Source organism: Canis lupus, chromosome 36 (genome assembly GCF_011100685.1).
Source record: "Canis lupus familiaris isolate Mischka breed German Shepherd chromosome 36, alternate assembly UU_Cfam_GSD_1.0, whole genome shotgun sequence".
Taxonomy (NCBI): Eukaryota; Metazoa; Chordata; class Mammalia; order Carnivora; family Canidae; genus Canis; species Canis lupus.
In genome coordinates, this window is record NC_049257.1 from 7,636,820 (window position 1) to 7,656,005 (window position 19,186).

The 19,186-nt window shown below is 33.6% G+C and overlaps 1 protein-coding gene across 7 annotated transcripts in view; it reads left to right on the forward strand.

The window, feature by feature from the left end:
• SLC4A10 (solute carrier family 4 member 10) overlaps positions 1 to 19,186 on the forward strand; it is a 285,396-nt gene that overhangs the window by 232,578 nt on the left and 33,632 nt on the right. For all 7 annotated transcript variants that reach the window (XM_038584657.1, XM_038584660.1, XM_038584661.1 and 4 more), the window contains 4 exons: positions 9,675 to 9,780; positions 15,296 to 15,457; positions 17,234 to 17,347; positions 18,317 to 18,478. In XM_038584657.1, coding sequence (XP_038440585.1) covers positions 9,675 to 9,780; positions 15,296 to 15,457; positions 17,234 to 17,347; positions 18,317 to 18,478 — 544 coding nt within the window. The remainder of the gene's footprint in view (positions 1 to 9,674; positions 9,781 to 15,295; positions 15,458 to 17,233; positions 17,348 to 18,316; positions 18,479 to 19,186) is intronic.

Here is a 19,186-nt window from a genome sequence, read left to right on the forward strand (position 1 = left end):
TGCAGGATAGCTTCTCCCTGTAGCACTTTTCAGTGCTTGTGTCATTGCTTCATGCAGGCCCCTGCTTGACGCAGGCTTCTATTTGACGTGAGAGACTCCATTTTTCTCTCTACAGCATTATATCCTTTAGATCCATCTATGTTGTTGCAAATGGCAAGATTTCATTCTTTTTTACGACTAAGTAATATTCCATTGTATGTATGTACTACAATTTCTTTATCCATTCACCTATTGATGGAAATTTAGGTTGTTTCTCTACATTGTTCACTCTAGAGCTAAGTAGTGTGCAGTGATTACATATCCTTCTCTATGGCTCTAGTATCATGACTCCTATGCCATTACAAAATGTTCTGAATAGATAATTCCAGAATGGTAACATAAGAAGCTCAAACAATTCCCTCTCTGCTATGAAATAACCACACTGGTAAAAACCATTTTAAAAAGCAATAATGAAGAGGCACCTGGGTGGCTCAGTGGTTGAGTATCTGCCTTTGGCTTATGTCATGATCTCAGGGTCCTGCGATCGAGTCCTGCATCGGGTTCCCTACAGGGAGCCTGCTTCTCCCTCTGCCTCTGCCTCTCTCTTTCTCTCTGTGTCTCATGAATAAATAAATAAAATCTTAAAAAAAAAAAAGCAGTGGAGGGGCACCCAGCTCAGTATGATAGAAGCTTCATCCTAGGCAAGTATAGCTAAGAACACGGGCCCCTTCTCCTTCTAACTTCCAGGGGAGAACAGTGGTATCTTCTCAAGAAGAGTAGGTTGCAAGCATTTATCATTCCACTCCCATCCCCTGCATGAGTTATGAAAACTAAATGTTGAGTCAGTGCATCCAACAGTTTGGGGCTACCTTCATTCATCCAGACCCACCCAAAGTGTAGGCCTTGATTTCTACCCTTGCCCAGTTCCTTACTCCTAAAGCAAGGGAATCACTCAGAAAAAAACATAACATTGTCCAGGCTCCTAACTCCGGAGCCAAACCTCAGAGATTTTGCCCAGGGAGGGCCCCAAAATTCTCTACAAAAGTACTGGTTTTCTTTAAAGCATAGCCTAAAACAGACTCTCATAAATAATAGAAGCTTTGGTGGAAGGCAATTAAGAGGTGGTAGGTAGCTGTATGAGAGACACAGGCTAACAATAGGCCACCTAGTGTTCCAGAGAGAACCAGGGAAAGACAGCTAAGAGCCCTTCCAGGGTCAGAAAAACTTCAAACAATGACCTCTAGCAGAGAAGCTAGAATTTAATCAGATCAGATCACCAGAGCAGTTTATGCTTCTAGGTTATTGTAAAAAACAATAGAGCAATCAGCCAGCAATTAGTGTACTCCAATAGCTGGATGTATATGGTAAGCTCTAAGAAAACCACAAATAAAATAACTCAAATATAATATAATACTGAAGAATAAAAACCAGCAGTGTTCTTAACATTGTGGTCAAATGAATTCTCCTTTTTAACATTTCATGAGCTGCTCAAAATCATTTCATATTTTAGTTTCTTCCTCTTTGGAATATGCTTTTCTTGTAAAACCTTTTATCTTTCCTAGAATTGCTGACCGCTTTCTTTTTTTCTTGCCTTCTGTGCTTGAATATCTTCAAGCTTTTCTAAGAATTCAGTAAGTCTATCCTGTTGACTCCTTACTAAAATTTTAAGTATGTAGTACAGCAGATGTTGCACAGTAGATCTCTTGAAATTTTTCATACTGCATGACTAAAACTCTGTATCTGACGAACAACTCCCATTTCTCCTCCCCTGGCCCTAGAACCCACCATTCTACTTTCTGTTTCTGTAAGTCTCACTACTTTAGATATCTCATAAGTGGAATCCTGAGGTGTTTGTTCCACTCTGACCGGCTTATTTCACTTAGTATAATTTCCTCAATGTTTAATTATCCTTGTGGTAGCATATGACAGGATTTCCTTCTTTTATCAATGGATGAATAATATTTCATTGCATATATATATCATATTTTCTTAATCTATTCATCTGTAGATGGACGTTTAGATTATTTCCACCTCTTGGCTGTTGTGAACAATGTTGCAATGAACATGGGAATGCAAATATTTCTGCATGATCCTGGCTTCAATTCTTTTGGATAAATAGTCAGAAGTGGGGTTGCTGGGTTATATAGTAGTCGTATTTTTTTTTTGTTTTTTGTTTTTTTAGTAGTTGTATTTTTAATCTTTTGAGGGACCTGCATAGTATTTTCTATAGTGGCTGCACCATTTTATATCCTAACAGCAATATTGGCACAAGGGTACCAATTTCTCCACATCCTCACCAACACTTGTTCTTTTCTCATGTTTTGTTTGTTTTGTTTATTGCGGTCATCCTAACAGGTGTGAGGTGATACCTCCTTATAGTTTTGACTTGCATTTTCTTGATGATTAATGATGTTGAGTATTTTTTAAATATAGCTATTGATCATTTGTAGGTCTTTTTTTTTTTTTTTGGAGAAATCTCTATTTAAGTCCTTTTCCTTCCTCACCCCATTTTTTAAAGTAGGCTCCACATGGGGCTTGACCTCATGACACTGAGATCAAGAATCAGACATTTAGCCAACTGAGTCACCCAGGCACTCCTGCCCATTTTTAATCAAGTTGTTTTATTGCTATTGAATTGTAGGAAATCCTTATATATTTTGGATATTAACACCTGTTCATTCTCTTGACTGTTTTCTTTGATATGTAGGAGTTTTATAATTTGATAAAGTCCCACTACCTATTTTTGATTTTGTTGCCTGTGATTTTGGTGTTATATTCAAGAAATCATTGCTAACACCAAGGTCATAAAGCTGTTTCCCTGTTTTCTTGAAGGAATTTTATAGTTTCCGGTCTTATTTTTAAGTCTTTGTCCATTTAGAATTGGTTTTTATATATAGTGTAAGAAAAAATTTCATTCTTCTATATGTGGATATCCAATTTTCCCAGCAACATTTTTAAAAAGACTATCCTTTCCCCATTTGTGTCTTGCCGTTGTCCTGTTGAAGACCTTTTGACTGCATACATGAAGGTTTGTTTCTGGGCTCTCTATTTAGTTCTATCGATCTATATATCTGTCTTCATTTCAGTACCATACTCTGTGATTATTCTAGCTTCGTAATAAGTTTTAAAATCAGGTAGTGTAAGTCTTCCAACTTTATTCTATTTTTCTCAAGATTGTTCTGACTATTCAGAATCCTTTGTGGATTCATGTGAAAATTAGAATTATATTTTTCTATTTCTGTGAAAAATGCCACTGGGATTTTGTAGGGATTACAGGAAATATGTAGACCACTTTGGGTAATATGGGCATTTGAACAACATTAAATCTTCAATCCATGAACACATGTATAGCTTGTCATTCATGTCTTTACCTTCTTTCAGCAATGTTTTGTAATTTAAATGTTCATCTTTCACATCTTTAGTTACATTTATTCCTAAGTATTTTATTCTTTTTAATGCTATTATAAATACAGTTATTTTCTTAATTTTCTTTTTGGATTGCTTACTAGTTTATGGAAGTTCAACTGAGTTTTATATGTTGATTTTTTATCCTACAATATTGCTTAATTAATTTAGTACTTCTAACAGATTTTTATGTGTAGTATCTTTATAGTTTTCTACATATAAGATTATGTCATCTGCAAAAGATAATTTTACTTCTTTTCCAGTTTGTATGCCTTTTATTTCTTTTTCTTATCTAATTACTCTACCTAGGACTTCCAGTACTATGTTTAATTAAAATGGCAGGAGTGGTCATCCTTGTCTTGTTCTTGATCTTGGAGGAGAAGCTTTTGGTTTTTCCCTATTGATTAAGATGTTAGCTGTGGGCTTGCCATATATATTTTTATTATATTGAGATAATTTCCTTCTATTCCTTGTTTCATGAGTGTTTTTTTTTTTTAATCATGAAAGGGTGTTGAGTTTGTCAAATGTGTTTTATGCGTCTAATAAGACGATCCTGTGATTTTTATCTTTTATTAATGTGGTATTCTATTAATGTGGTTTATTACACTGTTTGATATTTTGTATGTTGTATCACCCTTGCATTTCAGGGATAAATTTCATGATGTGGGAGCCTTTTAATGTGCTGTTATATTTGATTTGCTATTATTTTAGTGGGGGTTTTTGAATAAATATACATCAGAGACTATGGGCTTGCAATTTTTCTTCTTTATAGTATATTTTTCTGGCATCAGTATCAGGGTAATGCTGTCCCCATAAAATGAATTTGGAAGTGCTTCTTCCTCATCAGCTTTGTGAAAGGGTTTGAAAAGGATTGACATCAATTCTTCTCTAAATGTTTGATAGAAATGACCAGTGAAGCCATATGATCATGGGCTTTTCTTTTCTGGGACTTTTAAAAATACTGATTCAATCTCCTTACTTGTTATAGGTCTATTCAGAATTTCTATTTCTTCATATTTCAATTTTGCTACATTTCCTGTTTCTAGGAATTTGTCCATTTCTTCTAGGTTATCCAATTTGTTGGCATATAATTGCTCATAGTAATCTCTTAATAACTCTTTTAATTTTGGTAGCATCAGTTGTAATACCACCTCCTTCATTTTCAATTTTGAGTCTTCTCTATTTTTTTCTTAGTCTAGCTACAAGTTTGTCAATTTTATTGATCTTTTCAAAACACAAACTCCATTTCATTGATCTTTCCTATTGTTTTTCTAGTCTGTTTCGTTTATTTTTGCTCTGATTTTAATTATTTCCTTTCTTCTGCTAATTTTGGGCTTAGTTTGCTCTTTTTCTAGTTCCTTGTGGTTTAACATTAGGTTGTTTATCCTAGATTTTTCCTCATTTTTGATGTAGGAATTGATTGCTATAAACTTCCCTCTTAATACTGCTTTTGCTGGATCCTAAGTCTTATTATGTTGTGTTTTCATTTTCATTTGTCTCAAGATATTTTCTAATTTTTTTTTTTTGATATCTTCTTTGACTCACTGGTTCTTCAAGAGTGTGTTGTTTCATTTCCATGTATTTGTGAACTTTCCAGTTTTCATTCTCTTACTGTTTTCTGGTTTCATTGCATTGTGGTTAGAAAATATATTTAGTATGATTTCAGTCTTTTTAAATTTGTTAGAACTAGTTTTGTGACCTGACATGCAATCTCTTCTGGAGAATGTCCTGTATGTGCTTGAGAAAACTATATTCTGTTGCTGTTGGCTGAAATGTTCTGTATATGCTGTTAGCTTCATTTGATCTATAGTGTTGCTCAAGTCTTCTGTTTCCTTATTTCTCTTCTGTCTGGATACTATCCATTATTTACAGTGAGGTATTGAGAATTTAAGAAATAAAACAAATGAGCAAATGGGAAAAAAGAGTGAGAGAGAGATAGAGAGGGAGAGAAATCAAGAAAGTCTTAACTATAGAGAATATACTGAGGGTTATCAGAGGGGAGGTGGGTTTAGGGGCTAGGTGAAATAAGTAATGAGGATTAAAGAGTATACGCCTCATGATGAGTACTAAGTAATGGATAGAATTGTTGAATCAGTACATTGTACACCCGAAACTAATATAACACCGTATGTTAATTACACTGAAATTAAAATAAAATGTTTAATTAAAAATTTTAAACATAATTATAAATTAATTAATTAAGGTACTGTAAATCTAATGTTGTTTGTTACTATTTGTCTTTTCCTTTCATTCTGTCTGTGTTTCTATGTTTCAGTGCTCTGCTGATAGGTGCATATTCATTTTTAATTGTTATATCTTTTCGGTGAATTGACCCTTTCATCATTATACAATGTCCTTCTTTGTCTCTTTATAATATTTGACTTGAAGTATATTTTATCAGGTGCCTGGGTGGCTCAGTTCTTAACATCTGCCTTTAGCTCACATCGTGATCCCAGAGTTCTGGGATCAAGCCTCATGTCTGGCTCCTTGCTCTTAGCAGGAAGTCTGCTTATTTCTCTCCCTTTGCTCCCTCCACCCTCCATTCATGCTCTTTCTGTCTCTCTCTCAAATAAATAAATAAAATCTTTAAGAAAGTGCATTTTATAGTTTATAATTATGCCCCTTTCCCTGCTCTTTGGGTTACTGTTTGCATTGAATATCTTTTTTCTATTGTTTAACTTTCAACCTATGTGTATCCTTAAACAAAAAATTTATTCTAGGCATATTAGTGGATTTTTTTCTAATCCATTCATCTATACCATGCCTTTTGACTGGGGAGTTGAATCCATTTGCATTTAAGCAATTCTTGGTAGGGAAGGATTTACTATTCCATTTTGTTATTTGCTTTCTGTCCTATAGGTTTTTATCCCTCTTTTAATCTTTTTCTTTCTTTCTTTTCTGGGTGGGGGGTGGTTTGTAGTGACTTTGATTCCTTCGCAGTTTTGTGTTTGTTTTACAGCTATTTTCTTCGTGGTACCATGGAGACTTAAATAAAGCATCTTATATTTATAACAATCTATTAATAAACTGATAAATTTAATTGCACATAAATACTTTTCACTTTTACTTTCTCCCCTTTACACACTTTATATTACTGATGTCACAACTACATTTTTTCTATCATGTATCCATTAACATATTTTATAATGATAATAATTAAACATTTTTTTATTCCAGAATTTTATACCAGGATTAAAAGTGATTTTTTACACACTTTCATTACAGTATTATTTTTGTCTGTATATTTATCTTTACTAGCAAGCATATTTTCATATGCTTTTGTGTTGCTATTCAGGGTTTGTGTGTTACAGCTTGAAGAATTTCCTTTAGCATTTCTTGCAAAGCAGGTCTAGTGGTGATGAACTTTCTCAGATTTTTTTTTCTTCCAGGTCTAGAAAGGTTTTATTTCTTCTTTATTTTTGAACAACAGTTTTTACAGACATAGCATTCTTTGTTAGTAGTTTTCCCCTTCAGCATTTTGAATGTGTCATCCTACTCCCTTTTGGCCTACAAAGTTCTTGCTGAAAAATCCACCGAAAGTATTATGGGGGTTCTCTTACACATGGTGAATTGCTTTTCTCTTCCTGCTTTCTGAATTCTCGTCTTTGACTTTTGACAGTTTACTTATAATGTGCTTAGTGTGTATTTCTTTGAATTCACTGTGGTTGGAGTTCTGTGGGCTTCTTAAATCTGGATGTCAGTTTCCTTCCTCTTTCATTAAGTGAGCTTTTCATTCCTTATTCTCTTTCTTTTTCTCCTGGGACTTCTGTAGTGTATATATTGGCCTATTTAATGGCATTTAATACATTTCTTAGGCTTTCTTCATTCCTTTTCATTTTTTTCTTTCTGTTTTTCTGACGGGAAAATTTCAAATGATTTGTCTTTGTATTCACAGATTCTTGTGTGAGCCTAATGTTGAACTGCTCTAGAGAATTTTTCAGTCTAGTTATTATATTTTTCAACACCAAAATTTCTGTTTGGTTCTTCTTAGTATTTTCTATCTCTTTGTTGATATTCCCATTTTATTTGTGCATTGTTTTCTTGAGCTCTTTAAGTATCTTTATGATGGTTATTTTAATTTTATGTCAAGTAATTCATATACCTCCATTTCTTTAAGAGAAGTTTCTGGAGATTGATTTTGCTCTTTTATTTAGGCCATGTTTCCCTGTTTCTTCGTGTGTCTTACTACTTTGTGGTGGAGTTGGCACATTTGAAATAACATCTACATCTTCTAGTCTTTATGGACTGACTTTGTATAGTAGCAGACCTTACTAATCAGCCTGACTAGAGATTCCAGGGGACTCTAACCTTTTTGATGGAGGGAATTTAACTTCACTGGAAAAGGGATGTATTAGTGTGCAGTAGTAGAGAGAAGATTTCTGAAATCAAGTGTGTATGTGTGTGTGTGTGTGCGTATACATATATATATAATCAGACTCTCAATTAGTTTCCACATTTTCAGTGTTATCTCTTCTTATACTTCTTTGTTTAGTATGAGCCCTTGCCTTAGTTCAGACCCTCTTTGGGATTCTACTGAACAGTCCTTTACTGCAGTTGGAAATCAAGATTTAGAGTGCTTGAATGATCCTCCCATGACCATGCAGACAGTAAAAAATAGAGCTTTATGTACAGCCAATCTGAGACTTAGGAACCTATAGTTTTAAATAAATTGCATTAATGTATATCCATTACTGCATCTAAGGTTCCTTTGTTTCCCTTTTGCTGTAGCATTTCCTTTTGCTACCATGGAGGTCACTTCACTGTAGCTGCCCATAGTAGCTAGCTAATGCTTCCATATCCCAATCTCTTAAAACCCTTGTCACCAGCTTTCTCACTGGAACCGTTTACCCTCTTAGAGGCTCAGCCCCAAATAAGCCCAGCTAAGGAATCTTCTGACCTTCCTTAGTGAGAGAAGGAAGCATGCTTATTTGTATTGCCCAAGTAGAGTTCTTGCAATAATAGACACACTTGAAGCATGAATGAATGGTGTAAAGAACAGCAGACCAAATTCCTGATGTAGAAGACACAAGAGAGACTGTTGCTTAGGCAGAGGGATTTGCCACGTAGAAACAGTATGATATGTTTTATAGAAAGGATGTTAGTAATGATAATTAGATTCTACAGTTTATTTTTTAAAAGATTTTATTTATTTATTCATGAGAGAAACAGAGAGAGAGAGAGAGAGAGAGAGAGAGGCAGAGACATAGGCAGAGAGAAAAGCAGGTTCCATGCAGGAAGCCTGATGTGGGACTCGATCTCCAGACCAGGGATCACGCCCTGAGCCAAAGGCAGACACTCACCACTGATCCTACCCAGGCATTCCAGATTCTACAGTTTAATGCCACTAAAACAGCAGTTCAAATAACTTTTAAGTTATGCAGTATAATGGGTTAATCTGGGAGCCCAACCACCATTTTTATAAACTACTTCTATAAGAAAATACTTTCTGAAAGACAAATAGTCTGTGAATGAATTTTTGGAAACAAAGAATTTGTAAATTGAAGTTAACATCTAAGACCATTAATCTGTTGATAATCTCTTTGCTTGTGTATTCTTCTGATTTATTTTTAAAGTTAAAGAACCATGAACTCAACAACTGCTTTCTATTACATAATAATACCACTATGGCCAATGCTTGCATTTTCTTTTTGCTTTTATGCCCATCCAGCATTCATTATGTTACCTTCCATGTAGGAGGTACTCAAAAAGCTTTTGTTTATTTATTTATTTATTTATTTATTTATTTATTTATTTATTTATTTATTTATTTTAATAACACTCTCACTCATCACAAAGAATAGTATATTCTAAGATACCAAGGGTTCTTTCTTCAACCTAATTAGCAATATAATAAATGACCTTCAGAGTATAAATGAACAACTTCTGTTGATATGGTTCTATAATATTAATAAAATAAGTAAATTATAATAATAGATTTGGATGTTTATAATATTTTCCATAACTAGGAGAAAATTGTCATGCTAAAGGATAGAAGCATCCTAATTTCAAAGGCCCCAGAAGCCTTGTGATCTAACCCACACTTTTAAGAATTTCCTCTCACTGGGAGACAGGTCTTATTAGAGAAAATACTATAAAGTAGTCTAATGTCTTGACAATATATCTATCCTGCTTTCTGGGAAAACTGTGTCTTGGAGTTTAGGATGATGTAACTACTTTTCTCTCAGACAATGGAAAGTTATAACTGGGGAAGAGAACTCATCACACATTTATTTTGAGTACAGTGACAAAAAGATACTTACTTAACAAAAGACACTATTTTGCCTTTTCAGGTGTAACTGTGTAGAACCACATAATCCTAGCAATGATACATTAAAGGAATGGAAGGAGTCAAATATTTCTGCCTCTGACATAATTTGGGAGAACCTAACTGTATCGGTAAGTGAAATATTAAAAAGTAAGTCCTATCTTGATCTTCCTACTGTAGGGGCTCTTGTTGACATTTTGAATGAATTATTGCCACTAAGGCAATAATATTTTGAATGGTTAATTATTATAAAAGTAATAGTTTTGTCCTAATTATACTTTCATTTTCAGGTTTTCATTAGCAAACTGGGGTTTTCTTTCATTATTAAGTTTTACTAATAGTTAGTAGACCTGAATTACTCTAACAGCAGTCATAATATGACTAAATTCACTGAAGGCACATTGAGTAAGAGTGGTGTTGACCTAAAAGAAACCATATGGCAGAACTAAGTGGGTCTTCTGTGTAAGGAACCCAGAATGTGGGACGCCTGGGTGACCCAGTGGTTGAGTGTCTGCCTTTGGGTCTAGGAGTGATCCTGGAGTCCAGGGATCGAGTCCCACATCAGGTTCCCTGCACGGAGCCTGCTTCTCCCTCTGCCTATGTCTCTGCCTCTCTCTCTCTCTCTCTCTCTCTCTGTGTCTCTCATGAATAAATAAATAAAATCTTAAAAAAAAAAAAAGGAATCCAGAATGCTTTTACTTCACTCTGTAATACTGCTCCAGCTGTTTGGAATATGCTGAGGTGGAGATGTTTGTTAATATTTTAGTGTAAATCTTGAAGTCTTTAGGAAGAACAAAAGTCACTAAGCAAAATTGTGGCACCTTCCTCAGGAAGAGCTTTCTTACATTTTCTTCTTATCTCCCACTCCAGAAAAGGAATGGCAAAGATTTTTTCACCTATCAAGGTTAAATCCTATACCTTTTAAAAACTTTTGGCTTCCTCTGTTTTGTGATTTCTTTTTTCACCCTCTTCATAGCTGCATTTCTCCATTCTTCCTAGTCTCATAATGTTTGTGCACCTCTTTTTCCATCCATATTGTCATCCTTCCTGTCAATCTAATCTCATAATTGGAGCAATTGAATGTCTACTTTTAGTAAGTATTAGAATCTTAATTATTCTTATTACAAACATTACAATCCAATGCTCCTGCCACGTTACTTACCTGTATAAGCTCAAGTCCCATTATAACCATCAACATACCACTATATAAATTCTAGTTCAAGTTCATTTTATGAAACACATGTTTTTTTTTTAGCAAGTGAGCCAGTTAGTGGAACATACAGATCTTTTTCTACAAATATCACAAAGAGCATTTTATCTATTGCTTATTTTCTCATTTTTCCCCATTAACTGTTTTCTTTCAGAATCAAAATAAAATTATTTACCTTCAGTTTAAAATTCTATCTTGACCTATATTTTATGATCTTTTTCCTTATCCTCATCATTTTCTCTAGAATAGACTTTCACTTGTTCTTGTTTTCTTCTGTTATAATTTTTATTCTATTCTATTTGTTCCTAGAAAAATAACATTACCAGACTGTTTCCCTTCAGAGAGCCATTGAAATGGACCAATAAAAGAAATGTTGAGCAAGAAAGAATGCTACAGTTATTGAGAATTTAGGCATGGGATCATGGTTGATCTATTCTGTAGTGTATCTTCCATTTATATTTCCTTTGTGTAAACTATAAAGATAATGTGTCTAACGAGTCCCTTGCTTGTGTACCTCATCTTGGTGTCCCCTTCAATGCAGAAACCCAATAATCCCATCTTTAGATTATTTAATATGATAATTTAGTCTATGTGTCATGTACTGCCTTACTAATTTACTGTTAAATAATAATATTTATTTTATGTAATGGCAAATCCTGAATAATAAACTTCTAAGAGACTCATAGCACAATTGATCTAGCTAGTCATGAAGTAATTTTAGATGTTAAAAGTTTTAAGGTCAAGTAGAGTACAGTAAAAAATATATTTTGCAATCAAAGCAAATCTTGCACTGTGTTTTGTTGTTTTTTTCTTTACGTTCTGTAGTAGGTGTTAACATTCTGGCAGAAATTTTCATATTATTTTTCATTAGTTAAAAGCAGTTTTTGCAATGGATAATTGCTAGTCTTGACCAGAAATAGCCTTTATCACCAAAGGGAATGCTACATAATGAAAAGATCTTTTAATTTTTAAGTCAATGAAGACCATTACGTTTTTTTGTTTTAATAATTATGCTGAAGTTTCTTCAGCATAATCATCAGTATCACCAAAGGCATTTTATTAATAAAACATTGTGCTAATGGCTATTATAACTGGTTTTATAAAAATGGTGATATAACACTTATTTACATATTATTCATTTGAAAAGTTCTTTTGAATTGTTACATATTTCATGAATTGTAATTTACACCTTGCTAACTCAGCAAGGGTAAAGAAATTTAGCTTTCTTTGATTCTCCCACACTGCTATGTGCATAGTAAGTATTCAATAAAAATTTAATGATTGTTTTGAAAAATAAATTCATGTCACAAATTTACTATTTAATGCAGGTGTTTTGTTTTTGTTCATTTTATTTTCCAGCTTTATTGAGGTATGTTTGACAAATAAAAATTGTATCTATTTGAGATTGAACAACATGATGTTGATTACCACAAGTAAGCTAGGTAACATACCCATCACCCTTTTCCTTTTTTTCCTTCTTCTTCTTCTTCTTCTTCTTCTTCTTCTTCTTCTTCTTCTTCTTCTTCTTCTTCTTCTTCTTTCTTCTTTTCTTCTTCTTCTTCTTCCTTCTTCCTTTTTCCTTCTTCCTTCTTCTTCATGAGAACCATTAAGATCTATTGTCCTAGCAAACTTTCAACTATATAACACAATATTATTAATCATAGTCATCATGTTACATATTAGATCTTCAAAGGTTATTCATCTCACATAACTGAAACTTTGGACCCTTTGACCAATATTTCCCCATTTTTCCTTCTTCATCCCCACCAACCCTCGGTAAAACTACTCTACTCTTTGCTTCTATGAGGTTGACTTCTTAGATTCCACATATAAGTAAAATCATGAAGTATTTGTCTTACCATGTCTTTCTCATTTCACTTAGCATAATGTCCTTCAAGTTCACTCATGTTTTTTTGCAAATGACAGGATTTCCTTCTTTTTTTAAGGGTAAATGATATTCCATTGTATATTTATACCACATTTTCTTAATCTTTTCATCCATCAACAGACATATAGGTTATTTTCACATTTTGGCTATTGTGAGTAATGCTCAACTCAGTTCTTTTATGGCAAGCTAGAATATATGTTTCTTTTATATAAGTATATATTTATATAAATAAATAAATATATTTATCAGTATCTCAAAATCAGTCATTACAAGGAATTCCTAGGCAAGGTTTAAAATATTCACATGCAATTTACTAGCAATTATCTCCATGCTAGAATTACATATTTAGCTTGTACATATATGAGGGGGAAATACTAATGCCAACTTTAATTTCTTATTCTCATTAACAAGATAAATATATTTTCTTATCAAACTAAATTTGTACAAACTTATAAAATTGTTGAAACTTAGAATGTGTTTGAAGAATAATTGGTAGAAATGAGTTTGTCAACAATCATTAAATTTTTGTAAGTGAAACCATATGTTAGATTCAAAAAAGAGAACAGGATTTATATTTGGTTTTCACTCCTAAATCTCAGGACTGGCTCATGTGTATGTGTGTGTGTCTGTGTGTGTGTTAGGGGTATAAACCAGAAAATAAATGTAGAGTTTTGTAGGTCACAGTTTTTCTTTTTAAATAACATATTACCCACCTCTCCCCCCAGGAAGGAAAAAAAATCTTTTCAAAATTGCTTTGAATTAAAGTAACAAGGCAAGTTATTGGCAATTTATTATAGGTTATACAACTGTTCAATGATTCTTTAAGTGGCATCTATATTCTTAAGAATTGAGAACAAGGCCCAGCCAAGTCCATGGAATATTTAGAAGACTTTCATATCCGTACAAAAGACTGAAGATGGCTACAGATCTATGGATACTGTGTTTGCAATGGAGCTTCTGGTCCTCTTTGTGTTTAGCGTTTCTGCTTTTACCATTATTTTGCTTAATAATTGCTGTAGAAGCATGTCTGGACAGGGGCAAGAGAAAAGACTAAAAACATAGGGATTCACTTTTGATACTTTATGTTTTTAAGAGTTTTGTGATAAGGAAAATTAAAGCCATAATTATAGTTGGGAGACTGCAGTCTGTTTGGCCTTTTAATTAACCAAGCTACTGTATTCTGTGTTAGCTTAATATGGATAACTGGAATTCAACTTTAGCCAGCAAGGAAGATATTTGGGGCTAGATTAGAAAAGGGGACAATTCTTTTATATAATTTTAAGGTAAGCTAACAGCATTTTTCAATAATCCTAGCCTTAGGGGTAGCTGCCCCAAATAGATTTCACTAGTTGTTGGTTTGTTTTTGAATAAAAATATGGCTATGATCTATTCTAAAATCTTTCAAGGGTATTTACTTTCTGCTATACAAGGAGTCCAGGGTCTGAGGCTTTGTTCATCATGCTGATCAATCCATCAGTTCATATTTTCCTCTAAGATCTCTCTGTACCCATGGCACAATTCAATTTCTGGTTTGGTCCAGAATATGTCAAGTGCTACTCACTGGACCACTTAAATCATTATTTTCTCTGTTTTGAAAAAAAAGTAATACTTTGGTAATCTAATCTCTAGTATAAAATAAGAGAAACTAAAATGAGTTTAGAAGAATTTTTTATTTCATTTCAAAATATTTATATTTAAAGTGCTCAGTTTTTCTTGGAGAAAAGAAATTTTTTTGACTTTGCTGCCACCTCATGGCTAAGGTAGTAATTAGACTGATCCTTCAGGGGCTTATAAAAATATATACCAGGAAAAAACAAAAATGAGAAGTCCTAGTAAATATGAGCTTGGCCTTGCTCATGTAGTAACTTTCTCTTTTGTTTTGTAATATAAATTTGAGCTCCATCTTGGACTCCCAATTTTATTCTCGTGGGAATATACCATGGTTTCCTTGTTGCCTTTCTCATTCTCTTGGTAGCTTTTGGGTTAGATAATTCTACAAAATCACTGTTCTTTAATGCGCAATAATATTTCCACCATAATATTGCCTATGGTGAGGCTGCAGCAAATTACTTAACTTCCCTATGTTTCTGTTCCCTCAGACATGAAATAGAAATAACGACATCTCCCTATTTCATAGGGCTAATGTGGAAATTAGTTAAGATGGTATATTTAACTAGGGGTGTAGTGTTGACCCTAGTAACCATTCACTATCAAGTATGTCATATTTTTAATAAATCTAGTGGATATTAGGTTAGATATACATTGATTGGTAGATCAATTAGTTTTATAGATTTAGACTTAATTTGGAAAAAGCAAAGATTTTAAAAGTGGTTCATGTTCAATTTTATAGTAATATAAATCTCTGATATTGCTCACTACCAATCCAAATAGAACTCATAAAGCTCACTCTGATGTCTATTAAATCATTGAGAACCATAGATGAAGGACTTCAGCATCTCAACTATATTGTCCTTCAGATGTTAGTTTTCTGAAAGAAATGTGTCCTTTTCTTTCTTACTAGCTCCGTTTGTTTTACTTCCTCTGGCAGGAATGCAAATCACTGCATGGAGAATATGTTGGACGAGCTTGTGGCCACGATCACCCATATGTACCAGATGTTCTATTTTGGTCCGTGATCCTGTTCTTTTCCACAGTTACTCTGTCAGCTACCCTGAAGCAGTTCAAGACTAGCCGCTATTTTCCAACCAAGGTACTTAGACTAGAATTTTCCTGATCAAAACATAAACCAACATAAAATGTGTTATAGAGTCATATGTGTTTTAAGACCATTCAAAGGCTTTTTTGTGTGCGAAGGAGCTACCATATTAAGGGTGAGGGATGATGAGGGAGATGAAGAGAAAGCATTTTATGATTCAGGTGCTAGGACTGCACATGCTTTTATGCTAACTTCAGATCCCAAAGATAAACTCCCACTTCCCCACTTATGCTTTTGGAAATCAGAAGCACACACTGCATTCCTGATTGTCACTTTCTTGCCCAGTGAACGGTGGGAACGATTCCAGCCTGACAGATACCTCATAGGAGCTACTGTTACATCCTCTAATTGGGAAAGCCCCTGCAAGACTCATTGGAACACTGTTCTCTTTTTCGTTTTTAAAGTGTCAGTCCCTCCCCCTAGCCCACCACGTTTGCATCTGCATATTTGGAGAGGAAAGTAAACAGAGAAACAGCTTAGTTCAATATTTAACACTGCAAAGTAACACCTATAATGTCTGACTCAGCCAAAAAGAAAAAAAGAAAAAGAAAAAAAAAGAAAAGAAACAAGAAAACATGCTTTTTTAGGGATGAACTAAAGATTTTGATCAAAATTCTACTCTAAGACAATGTTTTAAGATCTGTTTCTTCCAGAGGAAACTTCTGATTTGTCACCTCTTCCTTCCGTAAGGTGGAAAATTAATTCCTTTCCCCTCAAAGCTCAATTTGATTAATAAAATCTTTTTTTTTGGTAAGTTGAAACACTAATCTCCTGCGTTTTGTGTGGGTGTATGTGTCATAAAGTTATCCTAATAGAAGCTATATCTTGTTGATGACTGTAATAAGGATTTTTTTTTCTTGAAGATGGCTTTATAAATGAAAAACGGCTTTAAAGGGACACCTGGGTGGCTCAGTTGGTTAAATGTCTGCCTTCAGTTCAGGTGCTGGGATCGAGCCCCACATTGGGCTCCCTGGTCTGATGGGAGCCTGCTTCTCCCTCTCCCTCTGCCTGCCACTCCCTCTGCTTGTGCTTTCTCTCTTTCTCTCTCTCTGTGTCAAATAAATAAATAAAATCTTAAAAAAAAAAAGAAAGAAAGAAGGCTTTAAAAACTGGCATACGCTTATCTTGATAAACACCAAAGAATATTGGGAATTGTTGAATGACTATATTGAACACCTAAAGCTAATATAACACTCTGTTTATTATGCTGGAATTAAAATTCTTTAAAAAGGAAAAATATCTGGCTTATACAGACTAACTTTTAAAATTCCCCACTCTGTTGTATACATTCCCTGCTGCCATACTTAACATCCCAGATAGACTAACCAAAATATTATACTTCTCCAATATAAATAGATTCTTTTATTGTGCTTTAGGTTTATCATATTAAAATGTTACCTGTGGGAGAAGGAATCCTAAAATTCAGCCAGATTCTGGCCATGTAACCTTATTCTGTGTTTTAAATATTCACACACTTGAGCTCATAATAAAGTCATGTTTTAAATACTTAAAAAGAGCACAATCATCATTGTAGTTCTTACATAATATCTCATTCTAAAAAGATAAGGTGCATATCCATCTTAACAGAATACATAAATATATACTCAGTTTCTGACAGAGATAATGGAAATATTATAGTATGTTTAAAATATATTATGATCATAAACTGATTATATCATAAAGTGATTATAAATTGTGATTCTGGATTGTTATTGAGTGTTCCTTACTATTTAAAGTTCTTTAAGTGACAAGCATTTTCATTATTTTTAGGTTCGATCCATAGTGAGTGACTTTGCTGTTTTTCTTACAATTCTGTGTATGGTTTTAATTGACTATGCCATTGGGATCCCATCTCCAAAACTACAAGTACCAAGTGTTTTCAAGGTGAAGTTATCATAGCATTTACAATCTATTTCTCTATAGGTCTAATCTTCATTTAGATGATGGCTATGATCCTAGTACTTGAGGTTTTCATGAAAATATAAGAAGATAGATTAATAGAGAAAAAAAACAGAAATGGAATCTAGAGGCCGCTTGAAAAAATTTCTGTCAATTCTTCCAGTAGGAATATCCATATACAACACTTCTGAAAGATAAGAAAGCATTTGGAAACTAAAGGAAAATGCATTATCTTGATGCAAAACTGGACCGTGAACTGGGCTTAGAAAACACAAAATTAGGTCTGGAATAGAATTCTGACCATGTTGCTAAGTCAGTATGTAACGTTGGGCTAGTTACTTAACCTCTTTGAGGTTCAGTTTTCTGACCCATCAAACATGGCTGGGAGATCCTCAAAGAAACAAAATTAATTTCTCTGGGCCTCATCTCAGGCACCAGCAATGTTTAGAACCATTTCCGGAGCTCCTGATACAACCGAGTGTCTTTTTGTCATTTTCACATAATGGCTTGTGCACACATCTAAAATAAAAGTTAATGTGCTATTTATAAATGTAAATAAATTTGCCAATTTTAAGTAGTTAATATTATTTATTTACTATAGGTACTGATTAAGAACATAGATTTTTGAGTCAGTCTGCCAGAGTTTAAATTCTGTCTCCACCACTACCTTTGAGGCCTTGGGCAATTTACTGGACCCCTCTATGCCTCAGTTTTATTATCTGTACTTTCTTTAGAGTGCTGTGAAGAAAAAAATGAGCTAAAACACTTAAAGTACTTAGACTGGTGCCTTACATCTTACAAATGCTTTGCAAATACGACTATTATTATTGGGTATATCTCACTTAGCATATCAACTTATAATTAGGGCTTTCCTGGCAACATGTATAAGACTTAATTTGATTAGGTATTCATTAATCCAGTTACTAACTATATGCATCGTTTTATTTCTCACAGCCTACCAGAGATGATCGTGGCTGGTTTGTTACACCTTTAGGTCCAAATCCATGGTGGACAGTAATAGCTGCTATTATTCCAGCTCTGCTTTGTACTATTCTTATTTTTATGGACCAGCAGATTACAGCTGTCATCATCAACAGAAAAGAACATAAGCTAAAGGTATATTTTAACATCCATTTTAATGTAAATCATTGTGCCTTAATGACATCGATGGATGTTATTATTCTTTGCCTGTACTCTGTAGTCGTTTGTACAGTGAAATATTAAGAGCGTTTTTAAGGTTGCAATTTTTATTGTCTATATTCATGATGCCTTGTCTTACAATGAGTTTAAAATTAATTAATTTTTAATTTTTTGATTAATGTATTTAAAGCACTTGGCTGAGCCTAAACTCTAAAACCTTACTTCCAGGACTTAAAATAATACACTCTGCTGAGGTTGTTACTTTCTTTACCATGTTTAACATATTTTCATAAAATAATAGTCCATACTGGTGAAGGGCAGCCTTACCAAGTTGTCTTGTAAATGTGATTCCTCTGCTTCTCTCTTTTTTTTTTTAATTTTTAAAATTTATTTCGTTTTTTTTTTTTACTTCTCTTTTTGATCCTAAGTATGCCTATTAGATTGCATTCATTATTGAAATAAATTACATCTTCAGGTATTTCTCATTTGGTTTAGTTATTCCTCTGTCCACAATGCCTATGACAACAAAACCCAGCCATAAATGTTATAGTTTGTAAGTGATATCCTTGTTGAGTTTTATTGCAGATTTCAGTGACTTTTTTATAAGCTAAGAGAATGAATATGGATATATCTTATTTATTATATTCTGACCCTGCCTTTTTGCAGCTGTGAATAATGAAAGTT